The sequence below is a fragment of the Molothrus aeneus genome, chromosome 2 (genome assembly GCF_037042795.1).
Source record: "Molothrus aeneus isolate 106 chromosome 2, BPBGC_Maene_1.0, whole genome shotgun sequence".
NCBI classification, from domain to species: Eukaryota; Metazoa; Chordata; class Aves; order Passeriformes; family Icteridae; genus Molothrus; species Molothrus aeneus.
The window spans coordinates 1,110,720-1,126,227 of record NC_089647.1 but is presented as its reverse complement, the minus strand read 5'-3'; the positions used below and the strand labels follow the sequence as shown (position 1 = coordinate 1,126,227).

The 15,508-nt window shown below is 54.6% G+C and overlaps 3 protein-coding genes across 7 annotated transcripts; 2 read left to right on the top strand and 1 right to left on the bottom strand.

The window, feature by feature from the left end:
- Positions 1–206: 206 nt before the first annotated feature.
- Positions 207–809, bottom strand: COA4 (cytochrome c oxidase assembly factor 4 homolog). Of its 2 annotated transcripts, none has more exons than XM_066568004.1 (2): positions 747–809; positions 207–555 (listed from the first exon to the last, which is right to left on the bottom strand). In XM_066568004.1, the coding sequence occupies exon 2, from the start codon at positions 547–549 to the stop codon at positions 307–309; it is 243 nt and encodes an 80-aa protein (XP_066424101.1). In that variant the 5' UTR covers positions 550–555; positions 747–809; the 3' UTR covers positions 207–306. The 2 variants fall into 2 exon arrangements, with proteins under 2 accessions (XP_066424101.1, XP_066424107.1); XM_066568010.1 differs by having other exon boundaries at positions 207–581; positions 747–786.
- A 59-nt stretch (positions 810–868) lies between these two features.
- PAAF1 (proteasomal ATPase associated factor 1) lies at positions 869–10,664 on the top strand. Of its 2 annotated transcripts, XM_066567976.1 has the most exons (12): positions 869–956; positions 1,034–1,074; positions 1,502–1,605; positions 1,928–2,017; positions 5,992–6,090; positions 6,711–6,861; positions 7,903–8,097; positions 8,426–8,517; positions 8,803–8,918; positions 9,525–9,607; positions 9,843–9,925; positions 10,247–10,664. In XM_066567976.1, the coding sequence occupies exons 1-12, from the start codon at positions 910–912 to the stop codon at positions 10,322–10,324; spliced, it is 1,179 nt and encodes a 392-aa protein (XP_066424073.1). In that variant the 5' UTR covers positions 869–909; the 3' UTR covers positions 10,325–10,664. The 2 variants fall into 2 exon arrangements, with proteins under 2 accessions (XP_066424073.1, XP_066424079.1); XM_066567982.1 differs by lacking the exon at positions 9,525–9,607.
- Positions 10,665–10,862: 198 nt separating this feature from the next.
- Positions 10,863–14,732, top strand: DNAJB13 (DnaJ heat shock protein family (Hsp40) member B13). Of its 3 annotated transcripts, none has more exons than XM_066567960.1 (8): positions 10,863–10,957; positions 11,498–11,601; positions 11,824–11,985; positions 12,315–12,472; positions 13,165–13,278; positions 13,922–14,035; positions 14,122–14,198; positions 14,520–14,732. In XM_066567960.1, the coding sequence occupies exons 1-8, from the start codon at positions 10,890–10,892 to the stop codon at positions 14,671–14,673; spliced, it is 951 nt and encodes a 316-aa protein (XP_066424057.1). In that variant the 5' UTR covers positions 10,863–10,889; the 3' UTR covers positions 14,674–14,732. The 3 variants fall into 3 exon arrangements, with proteins under 3 accessions (XP_066424057.1, XP_066424071.1, XP_066424065.1); XM_066567974.1 differs by lacking the exon at positions 10,863–10,957 and adding an exon at positions 10,961–11,057; XM_066567968.1 differs by lacking the exon at positions 10,863–10,957 and having other exon boundaries at positions 11,780–11,985.
- The last annotated feature ends 776 nt before the right edge of the window (positions 14,733–15,508 follow it).

Here is a 15,508-nt window from a genome sequence, read left to right as displayed (position 1 = left end):
CCTTGCCATAAGCCTAGAGGACCGAGTGCCATGTCCAGCCATTCTTGGACACCTCCAGGGATGGAGGACTCTAAACCTCTCTGGGCAGTCCCTACAAATGGAAATTTCTTTCCATGAAGAAATTCCTCCTGATGTCCCACCTGAATGTACCATGGCACAGCTTGATGCTGTATGCTCCAAACCCTCTCCCACTGGCACACACCAAGTGACAAACTCCAGATTTATTTCCCAGCAATTCCACCTGGCTTTCCAAGCAGTTGGATAAAAACAAAGCCGGGAAGGAGGGGTCTGTCTGTCCGGGCGGTGTCAGTCCGGGGGCTGGGCCGGGCCGGTGCCGCGCTGCCGCTGCTGCTGCCGCCGGGCCATGCAGGCTCCGAAGGCGCGGACCTGCTCCTGGCAGTGCCGCCAGTCCCGCCGCTCGGCCATGCACTCCTGCAGCTGCCGGTGCTGCTCCAGGCAGCCGCTCCGCGCGATCCTGGCGTCCAGCGGGTCCTCGCCTTCCTCCTCCGCCGCCGCCGCGCCGCTCCAGCCGTGCCCGGCCTTCGCCATGGGGCGCTGCGGGCGGGGCAGGCGGCCGTGTCCTACAGGGGTACCTCACTCCAGCCCTGGGTGCCCAGCGCCCTCCTCCCCTCCCAAGGGTCCCCATTCCCAGGGATCTCCAGCCCCCTCCCTGCCTCCCTCCACGATCCCCCCCCCCCCCCCCGCCCCCCTCCCTCCCTCCCCACCCATGGGTGCAGCCCCCGTACCAGCGCAGCGCGGACCCTTTAAGGCGGGAGCTCGGCTCGGCACTTCCGGGACGTGGCAAGGCCGCGGCGGCGCTCGCTGATTTGTGGGTTTCTCATCTTTCCGCTCGCGCGGGGGTCGACGGGAAGTAAGGAGGCGGAAGTGTGTGCGGTTACCTCGGCAAATATGGCGGCGACGCTGCGGATCCAGAGCGACTGGAGTCGGGCGCTGAGGTGGGAACGGTCCCTTTCTTTGTCCCTGTCCTTGTCCCGCTCCCTGCCCCGCTCACCGCCGCTTCTTCTCTCTGCAGCAGGGACGAGGGCGAGGCGTGGCTGAGCTGCCGCAGCCCCGGTGAGTGGCCTGAAGAGGCCTCGAGGGAGGCGAGAGGGTGAGACGGGATCATGGAGGATCGAGAGGGTTCTGGGGGTGAGGGGTGTTCAAAGAGCAGAAACGGATGGGGGTGGCCGGGGGACCCTTTGGGATAGGGGCTGGTGGCGGGATGTGTTAGCAGGGAATGGGGCTGCTGGGGTGCCCTGCGGTCCCTTGGTTTAAAGGGGCTGGGGTGGTTTGGGGATCCCTTTGGTTTTAAAGGGACTGGGGTGGTTTGGGGATCCCTTTGGTTTTAAAGGGACTGGGGTCACGTAGGAACCCTGAGGGCGTCAGGAGGGGATGGGAGTGTCTGAGCTCCATGTGGGTGAGGGAGGTTGGGGTTCCTCTGAGTTGGGAGGGGCGTTTGGGGTCCCTGAGGGTGCTGGGGCTGACAGCTGCTGTCCCCCAGGGAAGGCCACCCTGTATGGCAGCGTCACCCGGCGCGGGCTCAGCTCCGACGGCGTCCCAGACATCGTGGCCTCCGAGGGATTCGTGGTCGGGGAAGTCACCAAGGTGCCAGGGCTGGGGGGAGAGGGGTTGGTGACATTTCCTGTACATAAAGGGGCTGCTCTGACAGCCTAAGCTGTCACCCATTCCCTGCACAGTCCTGCCCTGCTGTGCAGAGAGCCCTGGAGCTGGTCCCCACCTTCCCACCAGGAGCAGCCATCCCTTCCCACATGCATCCTGAGGACATGAGCCCCACACTGACCCTCCCATCAATTTTCAAACTCTGGGATCCCACAGCTTCATCCAGTCCACAGTTCTACCTTGGCAACCTCTGTTTCAGGACTAACAGCACTTCTAATTCCTTTTTTTTCTTTATTTCCCCTCCTAGAAAAGCATCCTCATTTCTTGTCCTCACGAAAATGTATCCACGAAGTTCCTGGCTCCATACACAAGTTTTTGCAGGATTCATCAGAAAAGTGTGAGTAGCTTTGTGGGGTGGGAATCTCTGGGTGTGGCTGGCAACTCTCACATCCCTGTCTGTGGTGTCCTCGTAGTGAGGGGTGGCCTGGAGTGTGGATCTGGGTGTGGGGGGTTGCAATGGAGATGGAACTTGTGGTTTGGGGATGGTGTTCCCACTGAAACACCCTGGACCACGTGCCACACACTCCTTCCCCACTCCCCCTGCAGCAAATGGGGATTGGAGGCACAAAAACAAAGATCAGGGTTGAGATAAAACAATTTACTGAGAAAAACAATGGAATAAAAAAAGCAACAGTAGCAACAGCATTAATTAATCAAATTTACAGGACAGGGAAGAGATCTGCTCACCACAAGGAACACAAAACCCATGCAATATCCCAAATGTGCTCCTCCCTGCTCCTGTAAAAATTAACCCAGAACTAGGACATTGCCCACCCCTCATTCTATCCCATCTACTCATGCTCAGATCCCACACCACCCAATTATGTCTGTACACAAAAAAGCACAGGAATTATTCCCTTAATCAAAGGCAGTTCCTCCTAAATGTCTCAGGATACGAGTTCATATCCATTATACTGCTTTTCCTTGTCCCCAGTGGATTTCCAACCCCTCTCATTGGTATCCAGGGGCTTTTTTAGCTGACTTTTAAATTCTTCTGATTTTTCTTCTGCTGCCATTTTTTCACTTGTACTTCTGAGCCTTATGAAATCAGTCCAGTCCATTCTTTAAGACCTTGGTCTGTTGAGCACTTTTCTTCTAAATCCCTGATCTTTTCCAAGGCCTGGCTTTGTGAGGCTGTGAGTTGTTCCGTGCAGGGGTGGCTGCAGGCAGGACAGCGTAGTCACGGCAGATGGGGCAGGTGCTGGAATGCTCCAGGAGCCAGGTCCTGATGCACTCCCTGTGGAATTCATGCCCACACTCCAGCTCACACGCGCTCCTGCCCAGCTCCTCGTGGCATATCGTGCAGGGATCGTCACCGCAGGCTGCCTGTTCCCTGGGCTGTGTTTCCACATAGGAGGAGCTGTCCTGGTGTAGGGAAGAGGGTTTCAGTCCGTAGTCCCAGATGAAGGCCTTTAATTTGAGCACCTTTAGGTTCCTGTTCCACGCGATCGACGACAGCGCCTTGGCGTAGAGCGGCGGCGCGCTCCTCCTCAGCGCCTGCCACGTGTCCCAGGTGCAGCAGGCTCTGTCCAGGTCATCCAGGCACCGACTGTTCTGAGTATTCCCAAAGAGTATGTCAGCCATGGACAGCTCTGTCAGGTACTGCACCCCTTCCAGCCTGGTGCTCCAGCTGTCCCGCCGCAGCAGCAGCTCCTCCGCCGTGTACGCCGCCCTGACGCTCCCCACCAGGCGCATCCACAGGCTGTGCCTTCCCGTCCTCCTCCCGAGCCCCCTGTCGATGGCCACGTCCTGGGACAGGCAGCCCAGCTGCTGGGCTTCAGAGCTGTCCAGCCACACGTCCACGTGGGCCCCTGCAAACCAGCACTCGTACAGCCAGAGCAGCAAGGACTGATCCGCACGGCGCCTGAAACGCTCTCGGACTGACTGCAGCTTACGCTGGGATTCACGCATTATCTCTGCCTCTTCCTCCTCTGCTGAGGACTCTTCCTCTTCTTCTGAGGACTCCTCCTCCTCTTCATCATCTTCATCCCTCACTAAGGAAACTAATTCAGTGTTGGATGTGTTCTGTTCAGGAGCGACTGCTCCCAGCATGGGTTGTTCCTCTGGTGCAGCTGCGGTTTGAGTGGTCACGGTGCTTGTTGGTCTGTTTTCATCCTCCTCTTCCTCCTGAGGGGGCTGGCTGGTATCCAGCAGTGTCCGATACAGAGTAGCCAGGGCCCAGCAGAGTGCTGTAAGTTGCTCCTCCCTGGAGCCACGGCGGCGTTTCTCTTTCAGGTATTCTGCCACTTTAACGGGGTCCTGTATTTGTTGAGGGGTGAACCTCCAAACCACTGGAGCCGAATACTCCTTCAAAACCTGGCCAATTTTCTCCCACCTTCCCTGCCACTCATCATTATCCACTCTCTGAAAGACCCTCCCAGAAATCTCTTTTGTAACTCTGAAGATGAAGTAGACCATAAGGGTGATGTAGACCAGAGGGAGAAGATACAGCAGACAGAACGACAATGTGCTTTCTTCTGTATTCGGAGGCAGCTCAAAAGGGGCTTTAAGAGGCTTAAAGGAGTTAAAGGAGGTGAAAAGGTTGTGAAAGTATTCCTCCCCCGTTCCCCCCACGGACTGGGAACTATTATTAATGGTCTCCTGGAGGTAGTGTATAACCTCACAAGTTGATACCACAAAATCCATGCACATAAGAATCTTGAACCATCTCTCTAAACTGTTGAAGTGCATTATCAGGACCACACAGGGAAATATAAACCTGTACAGGTACCACTCCACGAAGAGCTGACTAAGCCACATCGTTGCCAGCGACGGTACCTAACACACCAAACACTCAGCTCAGATTTGCTTTCAACCCGCTGCGGGCAGAATTTATCGTTCCCACGCTAAGCTCGGTGGGAGGCTGCAGCGGGAACTGGGACACGAAGGCAGCGACTCACTGGGAAGAGCAGTGGGACAGGGATGGACCGCGGGAGCCCGGCCGGAGAGAAGGGAAGCGGGAAAAGCGGGACTTTTTCCCGCCGCCGCACGGAGAGGTGGGAGCGGGGAACATCATCCTGCTCCTGGCCCTGCCCCTCCTGCTGTTGGGAAACTTAACCCTGTCCTGGCTGGAGCCCGTCTGCGTTTCTTATTCCTGTCCATGGGTTTTACCGCTGTAGCGGTTTTTTCTTTTTTTCCCCACCCCAGCCTGAAAATTCAATTAAAAAAATGCAATGCAAGTGCAGCTCACAGAATTCCTAATGTCGGAAAAGACCTCTGAGATCGCCGAGTCCAAGCTGTGCCAAATCCCCACCTTGTCATCAGCCCAGAGCACTGAGTACCACGTCCAGCCCTTCCTTGGACACCTCCAACCCTCCCTGGACAGCCCCTTCCACTGTTTAAAACCCTTTTCCATGAGGAAATTCCTCCTGATGTCCAACCTGGCCCAGCCTGAGGCCGTTCCCTCTCCTCCTGTGCCTGTTCCCCCCTGGCTGTCCCCTCCTGTCAGGAGCTGTGCAGAGCCACAAGGTCCCCCCTGAGCCTCCTTTTCTCCAGGCTGAGCCCCTGCCCAGCTCCCTCAGCCCCTTCCCAGCTCCATTCCCTTCCTATAGTAAAACAGGGTGCCCCTGATGAAGGAAATGATTGGTATCTGACTCTATTGATTTAGAATGCTGAACAATTGTTTTATTAAAACTCAATTATGTAACATTATACTACAGAGAATACTAAAGAAAAACCCCTGAGTGTCTTGAGCTAGCTGGGACACAGCTTTGACTCAACAGGCTAACAACTATCACCAGAATCCAATTAGGAACTCTCTTCAGCTAAACAATCTTCCTAATGCATTTCACCTGTGCAAACAGGAGCAGCAAGTAGGGCTAAGAATTGTTTTCTCTTCTTTTCTCTGTGCTCCTCTAGGAAAAAACCTGGGAGAGAGAATTATCTCTCTGTTCACCTTCCCAGGACAAGCTCCAGCCCCTCCATGTCCTTCTTCTGAGGGGCCCCAATTCGTATAAAGAGCTAGTTTTGGTTCAGGGCTTCAGCAAATTTAGGCTGTGAATTTGGCTTCATAAATACCTCATACTGTGTCTTGTGGGCTTGTGGGTCAGGCCAGTTACTCTGAGCTGTTTTCTCATTTCTCATCTGTTTACAGGACCTGTTAGAAAAGTCCAGATTTCTCTTCCACCTGGACTACAACTGCTGCTTGTGCAGGCTTCTGCCTCAGCATTCCTTTTTCTCCTTGCCTTGCAGAGCCACAGGCAGGGAGAAAACTTAGCAGGTCTCCCCCTGTACAGGACTAGGCTCTTGAGCAGAAATATTTATATACAGAATTATATAAAGCTAATTCTTGGTGCTTTTACCTTCCTGCAGATTACCTGCCTTGATATTTCCAGTGGTGGAGGACTTGGAGTGTCTACCAGCACAGATGGGACCATGAAAATATGGCAGGCTGCAAATGGAGAAATAAGAGTAAGAACATCTGGCTTGGATGTTGTTGTGTTGTCTGTGACATTCCTGAAGTCCTGAAGGCCGTGACTGTGGTCAGGCTGTGCACACCCTGTGAGGAATCTGGCTTCTTAATGAAAAGCTAATTGAAATTGGGAATCTTAGAGGCTTTAAGTCAAATCTGTTGGAAAAGGTGGCTTCTCCCAAGGGGGATGTTGCTCAGAGAGGTACTGAGGAGTAACAGTTCACTGACAGTCCCTATCCTGCATGGGAAGAAGGATTTTGGTGCTGGATTAGCTACATCCTGGCTTGTGGCCTACCCAGTAAAGGGGGAAAGCTCCTTCTTGTGGAGCTTGACCTGTCAGCTCCCTGTTTGGCAGAGGATAAAGACATTTAACCTGTATTTAGAAGCAAATGTATTAACTTTTGCTGTGTAATGAGCTGCTCACATGGTAGAGGGAGCCCCAAAGTCACCTCTTTGCCCCAAATTCAGAGCAGTCCATTCCAGCAATCCAGAGCCAGAGGATTTGGGTTTAATCCTTTGCCCATGTGAGAATGCCAAGTTTTCCAGGGTCATAACTCAACAACTGCTCGGCACGAGGACGATGACAATGGAACTAGCACGTAGTTCTTTGTTTTTCCAGAGACTTCTGGAAGGCCATGTGTATGATGTGAATTGTTGCAGGTTTTTCCCATCGGGCCTCGTGGTTCTCAGTGGGGGAATGGATGCCCAGCTAAAGATCTGGTCAGCAGAAGATGCCAGCTGTGTAGTAACATTTAAAGGTCACAAAGGAGGTACAGAGCCCTTGAAATGCTTCATTTGCTGTATGTGTACTTGCCTTGCACATCCAGGGCAGATGTCCAGTCTGCAGCCTGCTGCACTCCGTGTTTCATGTCTGGAATGTGGCATCAGATGCCCCAAACTCTACCCCAAATTCTCTCTTCCCTGAGCTGCCAATTGCTCTGTCCAGGCTCTGGTTTTCCCTGTCCCATAAGGTGCTGAGCTTCATTGAGAGGTTAATAAACCCCGTGTCTGGCTGCTCTAAACTTGATTAACTCAAAAACCCATCTTGTGCTGAATCTGCCATTGTTCTTACATTATTTGGGGGTTGGAACTTGTTCCTCAAGGTCCCTTCCCACCCATGCCATTCCAAAATCTGTTTGTGGGCATTAAAAATGCTTTTGCAGCCGTGTCCCCTAACCAAACCAGATGGTGTGGCAGAACCTTGGTCACAGTGACGCTGCCAGTCACTCTCCAGGTGACCTTAGCCACTCTCATTCTTCCAGCCCAAACTGCTGCAGTCTGTTTGCTTGGCTCATCCTGTCCTTTGAGCTTGTGTAGGGAAAGTGCCAATTAAAACTTCTGACCACCTGGCTGTTCTCTGCTAAGAAAACCACTGTCATTTTTCAGATCCAAATTTGACAGTAAAATAAAGTAGTTAAGGGATCTTAGTGCCAGCAGACCCTGCTCTTTGGATGTTGCTGTAGCTGGACAGCAGGGATGTTGCTTTTGTGATTATCCAGGGGTGGAAATGAGAATGTTTAAAAGTGCCAGGCTCTTTTCTGCCCAGATTAGAGGTTAATTTTGTGTGGCACCAGCTCGGACTGAGGTGAGGTGTTGCTGATCATTTGATTGATAATATCTTCCCTTTGTGCCAGATGGTGGCTCCACTCTGTGGGATTTTCTAGGAGCTGCTGCCTTCCACAGGCACCTTTTTCTAGGAGCACAACTTGTCACCGTCATTTTGCTGTCACTGGGGACGGTGGCCTGGAGTTGAGCTTGGGAAATGGGCTGCTTTCTGTGTCTGTCTGAGCAGAGTGTTTGCTGTCACACAGGTATCCTGGACACTGCCATTGTGGATCGGGGCAGGAACGTGCTGTCCTGCTCCAGGGATGGCACTGCCCGTCTCTGGGACTGTGGCCAGTCCTCCTGCCTGGGCACCATCGCCGACTGCGGCTCGCCCGTCAACGGCATCGCCCTGGGCGCTGCTGACAGCTCCCTCAACCTGGGCTCACCTGAGAACCCTCCCAGTAAGGCCTTTCCCTCAAAGCCCCTCATCTCCCTGGCCCAGCCTGCTTGGGTTTGGCCCCAGTAATCCCAAGTGCTGGCAGTGCTGCTCCATGCCCTTGTAACACCATGGGAAGGCAGCAGAGTGCCCCAGTCCTGGGGGGAATTCATCCCTATCAACCTTCCTCACTACTGAGTGATGAAGAGTGAGCTCTGCATCTTCTCTGGCCTTCCTGGTTTCCTGGGATCTGGAGGAATCTGGCCACAATTCAGCTGGGGTGATCCAAGCTGTTGGGTTCTGGTCCCACCAAGGTTTGTTGTGTTATTACCTGTTTTCCTTCTTTCTGCCAGGTGAACGTGAGGTGGGGACAGAAGGGAAAATCCTGCTGCTGGCTCGAGAGGACAAGAAGCTTCAAGGAGTGGGACTGCAGAGCAGGCAGCCAGTAAGGATCTGGGGCTGTCAGGGCACTGGGATGGGGAATTGAGCCAGGTTAAACCTAAACTGGAGGAGAGGCCAAATCCTGGTGCAATAAAGGGATGCTCTCTCTCCTTCCTCCTGGATAGATTTTTATGTGAGGAGTAAGAATTGCTCAGGATTTAACTTGGGAACAGGGAAAACAGTATTTAAAATTAAACAGTAGCAGCTGTACCGTCTTGTAAATAAATGACTGCTTCCCTCTCGTGGGTGTCCCACGTGCCTGACACTTGGTTTGTTCCCAAATCCTCAGGTGTTCCTCTTCATTGGATCTGATGCCTTCAACTGCTGCACGTTCCTGTCAAGCACCTACATCCTGGCAGGCACTCAGGATGGGAACATTTACCAGCTGGATGTGAGAAACACAACGTGAGTGAGTCAGTGAGTGAGCGAGTGAGTGTGTGCCTGGGGCAAACAACCAGTGTTTGGTTGGAAAAGTGAGTGAAGCAGAGGGTGCTGACAGGCAGTGCCCCTTCCAAGGGGTGCATCCCATTGCATCCTGAGCCTCTTGCATTATGTTGATGTGCTGCATTGTTATGTAAACATTTGCATAATTTTATATTTATATCATGTGTGCACATACGTGTAGATAAATTGGGCAGAAAACTTCTTATCATCAATATTCCCCCCTCCCGCACTGCCCATTTCTTTTCCCTCATGTGGATCCTGATACCATATTTATCCTGATATTTGCCATGATCCTCATTCCAGCACAGGACTGGAGCTGAGCTGTGGAGTTTTATTGCTTTTCCCTGCTAGCTCAGTCCATAGGAAAGAATCCTGGGATGGTTTGGGTTGGGAGGGACCTCAAAGCTCATCCATTCCCACCCCTTCCCATGGGCAGGGACACCTTCCACTGTGCCAGGCTGCTCCAAGCCCCATCCAGCCTGGCTTTGGACACTTCCAGGAATCCAGGGGCAGGCACAGCTGCTCTGGACAGCAATCCCCATCCCTTGTTTCCGCTCCTTTTCCTAGTGCTCCAATCCAGGTGATCCACAGGTCAGGAGCACCAGTGCTGTCCCTGCTCCCATACCGAGATGGATTCATTGCCAGCCAAGGTAATTCCAGGGCTGTTTTGTGCCCCTAGAAATCCTGGGATCGAGTCAAGGAGCCTTGTGCTCCTTGGGCATTGTCCTCTTACCCCTTTGCTTGGGGATTTCCACCCTCCACATCCCTCATACCCCTCCAAAATCCCTCCAAGGAATGTCTCCCCCAATGGAGCCTTTTCCTTCTGGAATTTCCGTCTGAAATTAAGTGTAATTTCACTAATTGGCTGCTGTGCCTTCCTTGCAGGGGATGGCACCTGCTTCATTGTTCAGCAGGACCTGGATTATGTCCTGGATCTCACTGAGGCTGACTGTGACCCCGTGTACAAGGTGGGGAATGTGGGGTGTCCTGAGGAGAGGGTGGGCAGGGAAAGCTGATGCCAGGCAGGAGGCACTGCCTTCACCTCAGGCAGAGGTTGACTTCTGAGCTTATCTTTGTTCTTTCTACCTGAATAATGCTGATATTTTGCACAAACCAATCCTCTGCAGAATTCCCTGGCTTTATCTCTGTTGTGCAGGAGCTGGCTGGAGTGGTAGAGTTGGAGCAGCTCTGTTCCTATAAGATAAAGGGTGCTGGGAGAATCCTGAGGGTAAAAGCAATGGTGTTCTGCCTAACCCATCTTGTTCTCTTTTTTTTTTTCCCTTCTTCAGGTGGCTTCTTGGGAGAAGGAAATCTACACGTGCTGCAGGGATGGGATAGTGAGGAGATACCAACTTTCTGACCTTTAGGTGTTTGGAGGGGCCAAAAAAGGAGAAACATGTGGGAAAGGCTCTTCCAAGCTGATTTTCCTGGGATGTGTGTGTACAAGTTTAAGGCTGTTGTCATGACCAGGCTCCATACACAGTGTTTTTGTAACAGGTCATACTTTTTCCTACTACACAACTGGGATCAATTTTTAATTTAGAGAGGATCTTGTGTTGCAGCGATGTTGTGGTTGCATTTCCAGTGCTGAAAATACGCTGTTTGTAGTGGGGGGAAATAAACAAATAAATAAGGGGGAGAGGGGGTGCAGTGAAAGTGACTGTCACAGTATGGGGTGAAATAAACCGCTGCTTTGATAACACCTGTTATCAGCATTCCTTTTAATACATGTGTTATATGTTAATACATGTGTTATATGTTAATACATGTGTTTCCATGGAAATTTGGGGATTTTTAAGAAACTAAGGAGGTGCGGGGTGAAGGATTGAGCGGGCCCCCCGCAGAGTGCGGAAGTGAGCGGGAGAACTACATTTCCCTTGATGCCCCGCGCGGCGCGGACCGGAAGTCTTGTCGCTATAGCAACAGGACGCCATGGGGCTGGACTACTACGCTGTGCTGGAGCTGGACCGCGGGGCCACCGCCGACGACATCAAGAAGGCGTGAGGGACCCCCGGGATCAGAGCTACCCCCTGGGCCGGGAGGCAGCCGGGGGTGGCTGTGCTTGGCCTTCCCCTGCCCCACCGAGGGGAAAGGGTCTGGGTCTGTGCGGGCAGCCCGGGCTGGATGTGGGAATGGAGGGGCCGTGGGGGTATTCTGAGGTCTGTAGCTCCTCTGCTCTGCTCTGCAGCCAGGCTGGGGGTGCTCACCTGGAGAGGAGAAGGCTCCAGGGAGAGCTCAGAGCCCTTGCAGGGCCTGAAGGGGCTCCAGGAGAGCTGCAGAGGGACTGGGGACAAGGCATGGAGGGACAGCACACAGGGAATGGCTCCCACTGCCAGAGGGCAGGGATGGATGGGAGATTGGGGGTGGTGAGGCCCTGGTACAGGTTCCCCAGAGCAGCTGTGGCAGCCCCTGGATCCCTGGAAGTTGCTTCAAGCCCTCTCCAGCCTGGGCTAGTGGAAGGCATCCCTGCCTATGGCAGGGGCTGGGAATGAGATGGGCTTTAAAGTCCCCCTGAATCCAAACCATCCTGTGACCCTCAGCTATCGGACGTTGGCTCTGAAGTACCACCCGCTGAAATGCAAGGAGCCCTGGGGCCCCAAGAGGTTCCACCAGCTGGCAGAGGCCTACGATGTGCTCAGCGACCGTAAGTGGGACTGTCCCCCCTTCCTGGAGTGTCCCCCCTTCCTGGAGTGTCCCTCTCCTGGAGTGCCCTGCTCCCTGCAGGACCAGCTCCTTTGTGACCCACAGCCCAGCTGGGAACTGGCACACACCTGGGACCCCTCTTCTCTTTCTTTTGCACCCCAACAAAACCTGGATCTCAGGCTGGGGCTCTCCCTGGTTTCCCAATGCTTCCTTGTTCCCTAAGCTATGAAGAAAGGCATCTACGACAAATTTGGGGAAGAGGGGCTGAAAGGTGGCATCCCCTTGGAGTACGCCAGTGACAACCCCTGGAGCGTGGGCTACGTGTTCCACAACAACCCTGAGAGAGTCTTCAGGGAGTTCTTTGGAGGGGACAACCCCTTTGCAGGTAGGCTGGGACACTCTGGGGCTCTGCCTGTGGCTGCCATCATTCTCCAGGAATGCTTCCCTGCCCAGCTGCCCTCAGGTCCCTCTGGTGCTCGGAGGGGAGATCCTGGCTTCCCCCAGGGAGGCCTGGAGGTGCATGCTCAGGCTGTCAGCTTTGCCCAGCTGCTCCTGTGACCCTTTCTGGGATTCCCATCCAGAAGAGGGATGAGGGAGGCCAGGCTACCATAAACACTCCTGGAAAGAAGAAACCCTTGGGGTGGTTCTGGGTGGGAGGTGAAGAGCCCAGAGCTCTGAGCCCAGTGAGGGCTGTGTCCCTGCTCCCTCCCCCAGAGTTCTTTGCTGAGGATGGCTCGGAGGTGCTGCTGCCCTTTGGGGGGCCCCGGGGCCGGGGGGCCCTGCGCAGGGACCCCCCCATCGTGCGGGATCTCTACGTGTCCCTCGAGGACCTGTTCCACGGCTGCACCAAGAAGATCAAGATCTCCCGCAGGGTAGGCAGGGGCTCTGGGGCTGCACTTTGGGCTCAGCTCTACCCTCAGTGTGGGACACTGGGGATTTAGGGGTGGCCCTGCACCAGGGCCTTGTGGCAGGCAGGGATTAGCACCAAACCCAGGAGCTGAACCGGTTTTTCCCCCCTGGCTTGGCAAAGGGAATTCAGCACGGGAGGCAATGTGGGAGCTGATCCCAGAGACGGGTGGAGAAGGAGCTCAGTGTGTTCTGGGCTCCCACAATTCCATTTTCACACTGCATTTTATCTCCTTTTTGTGCCCTTGGTGACCTCTGTCCCCCTCCTTGTTGTCCCAGCCTCCTGGACCCAGCCCTGAGCCTCTCCTGCTCTAGGACATGAGGAAACAGCCTCAAGCTGTGCCAGGGGAGGCTTAGGTTGGATATTAGGGAAAATTTCTGCACTGAAAGGATGGTCAGCCATTGCAGTAGGCTGGAGTGGAGTCCCCATTCCTGGAGGGATTTAAAGCTGTGTGGTTGTGGCACTTGGGGATACGGGTTAGTGCTGGGGGAACATTGGACTCCATGACCTTGGAGGGCTTTTCTGACCTAAATGACCCCACAGTTTTATGGATCTGATGATTCCATGGATCTGATTCATGATCTGCCAGGCTCTGCCATTCAAGCCAGGCTTGCCCTTTGCTGCTGACCCTCCCTCCCTCCCTCCCTCTGTGCCCAGGTGATGAACGAGGATGGCCAGACCAGCACCATCAGGGACAAGATCCTGACCATCGACGTGCAGCCGGGATGGCAGCGTGGCACCAGGATCACCTTTGAGAAGGAAGGAGACCAGGTGAGCACAGAACCACACAATAGCCAGGTTTGGGAGGCACCCCTGGAGATCACCTCATCCAACACCCCTGCCCAGGCAGGAACCCATCCAGATGGGTTTGGGATCTCTCCAGAGAGGAGACTCCATGCCCTGCCCTGAGCAGCTGATCCAGTCCTGTGCCCTCTCCATGGGAAAAGCTCCTCCATGAAGAAATTCTGGTTTCCCACTGCTGAGGGCACTTGGCAGCACGACCAACAGAAGCACTCTGAGGAGCCTGGATTTTCCTCAGAACAGATTAAAGAACAAATAATTGAAAGGGCTGGTTTTCTTCCTGACAAAAACACAGTTTCAGGTTTGCCCTTGGCTGGGCAGGCATCTTGGATAAAAGATTCCTTTTTCTCTTAAGGGAAGAAAATTCCTTTCCCTTCTCTCTAGCCAGCTGAAAACAGCAACGGAAGAGGAGCAGGAATTTGTGTCAGTTTCCCCTGTATGAAATAATCTTCAGGTTTCCAAGGACAGGTTGGATGTGGCTTGGGGCAGCCTGGTCTAGTGGGAGGTGTCCCTGCCCATGGCAGGGGGTGGAACTGGGTGAATTTCAATGTCACTTCCAACCCAAACCATCCTGGCATTCCATGATTCTGTGACCTCTTTCCCCCTCAATCAGGGCCCAAACATCATTCCAGCTGACATCACCTTTGTTGTCCAAGAGAAGCTTCACCCAAGGTTCAAAAGGATCGAGAACAACCTCCTTTATGTTGCCAGCATCTCCCTGGCGAAGGTAAAGGGCCCAGTGAGGGGACAGAGGGTCACCTTTGGGCTCTGGGGCTGCAGCAGCAGCTCCTGGTGGCCCTGCACGCCCGGCAGGCACTGACTGGATGCACCCTGGATGTGTGGACGCTGGATGGGAGGCTGCTCAACATCCCCATCAATGACATTGTGGAGTAAGTGCCAGGGGAAAATGGGGGTGAGCAGGCACTTGGGAGGAGCTCGGGGTGCTCCAAAGCCTTTTCCAGCAGGTTTGGGGCTGCAGGAGGAGGAGGCCCACAGTGGACGACTCTTCAGGTCTGGGGCCACATTGCTGGGAGCAGAGGCAAGGACAGGGCTGGGTGTGGGTGGATGAGGGTGGATGCTGGAGCCTGGAAGAGGAGGATGGATGAAGCTGGAGGAGCAAGTACCCTGAGGAAGCCACGTGGGGCTGGGGATCATGGCTCTGTGCTGGGATCATGCCACAGCTCCCCTCAGCCCCTCCCTTTGCTTGGCAGCCCCAAGTACTACAAAAAGGTGCCGGGGGAAGGGATGCCGCTGGCGCAGGACCCGCAGCGCAAGGGGGACCTCTACATCTACTTTGACATCCTCTTCCCCAAGAGGCTCAGCCCTGAGGTGAAAAAACTCCTGAAAAGCATCCTCCAGCCCTAGGGACCTTCCCCCTCTGCCCCCTCCCTTATCCCCCCCAATAAATGGTTTTGGAGCCAGCACTGGGACTGGGCAGAAGTTATTCCAAATGCTGGGAACCCTAAGACACAGGATCACCCTAAAACAACAGCCCTGAGGCCTGGCCCAGGTCCAGCTGGATTTGTGGTCTCTGCTCTCCAGCTCCCACCCTGCAGCAGCAGCTCTGCAGCCCTGAGGTGGCTGAGGGAGGATTTGGGGGGGATGCAGGGAGGGACCCACGGCCAAGACCCTGCCCACCAGCATCAGTGCTTTATTTTCCCAATCCCAGAATCTGTCCCTGCTGAAGCTGAGCCCTGACAGCACAGGGAGAGGTCAGATAACCCGTGTGTTTTCCAACGGCACTCCAGGGCTGGGAGAGTGCCCTAAAACGCGGAGGAAACCCTAACCCTGCTGCGATCAGACCCCATAGGGGTGGGTTACTGCAAGTGCCAGTAAGGGATAATGGGAGGCTGTGCCGGGAAGGGCAGGACTGAAGGGAACATGCCAGGCTGTTAGAAACGTCATTTCCATGGAGTAAACCTCAGCAGAGAGGACGGAGGAGCCCCGAGTGCCTGTGCCTGGCCCCACTCCCCGCTGTCCGTGGCGGGATCGCCCCGAGGGTCCCGGCCCCGCCGGAGCTGCAGTGCCGGGCCTGGCCACAGGAGGGCAGCACCACCTGCGGTGTGCAGCGCTGTGCCCGCTGCGGCCCCGGCTGCGGCCCCGGCTCCGGCCCCGGCCGTGACCGCGTTCGGTCCCAGCGCTGGCCCAAACCCGCTCCCGGTTCCTTACAAAGTTCGTCTCAAGCTTGGCAAAAACCAGC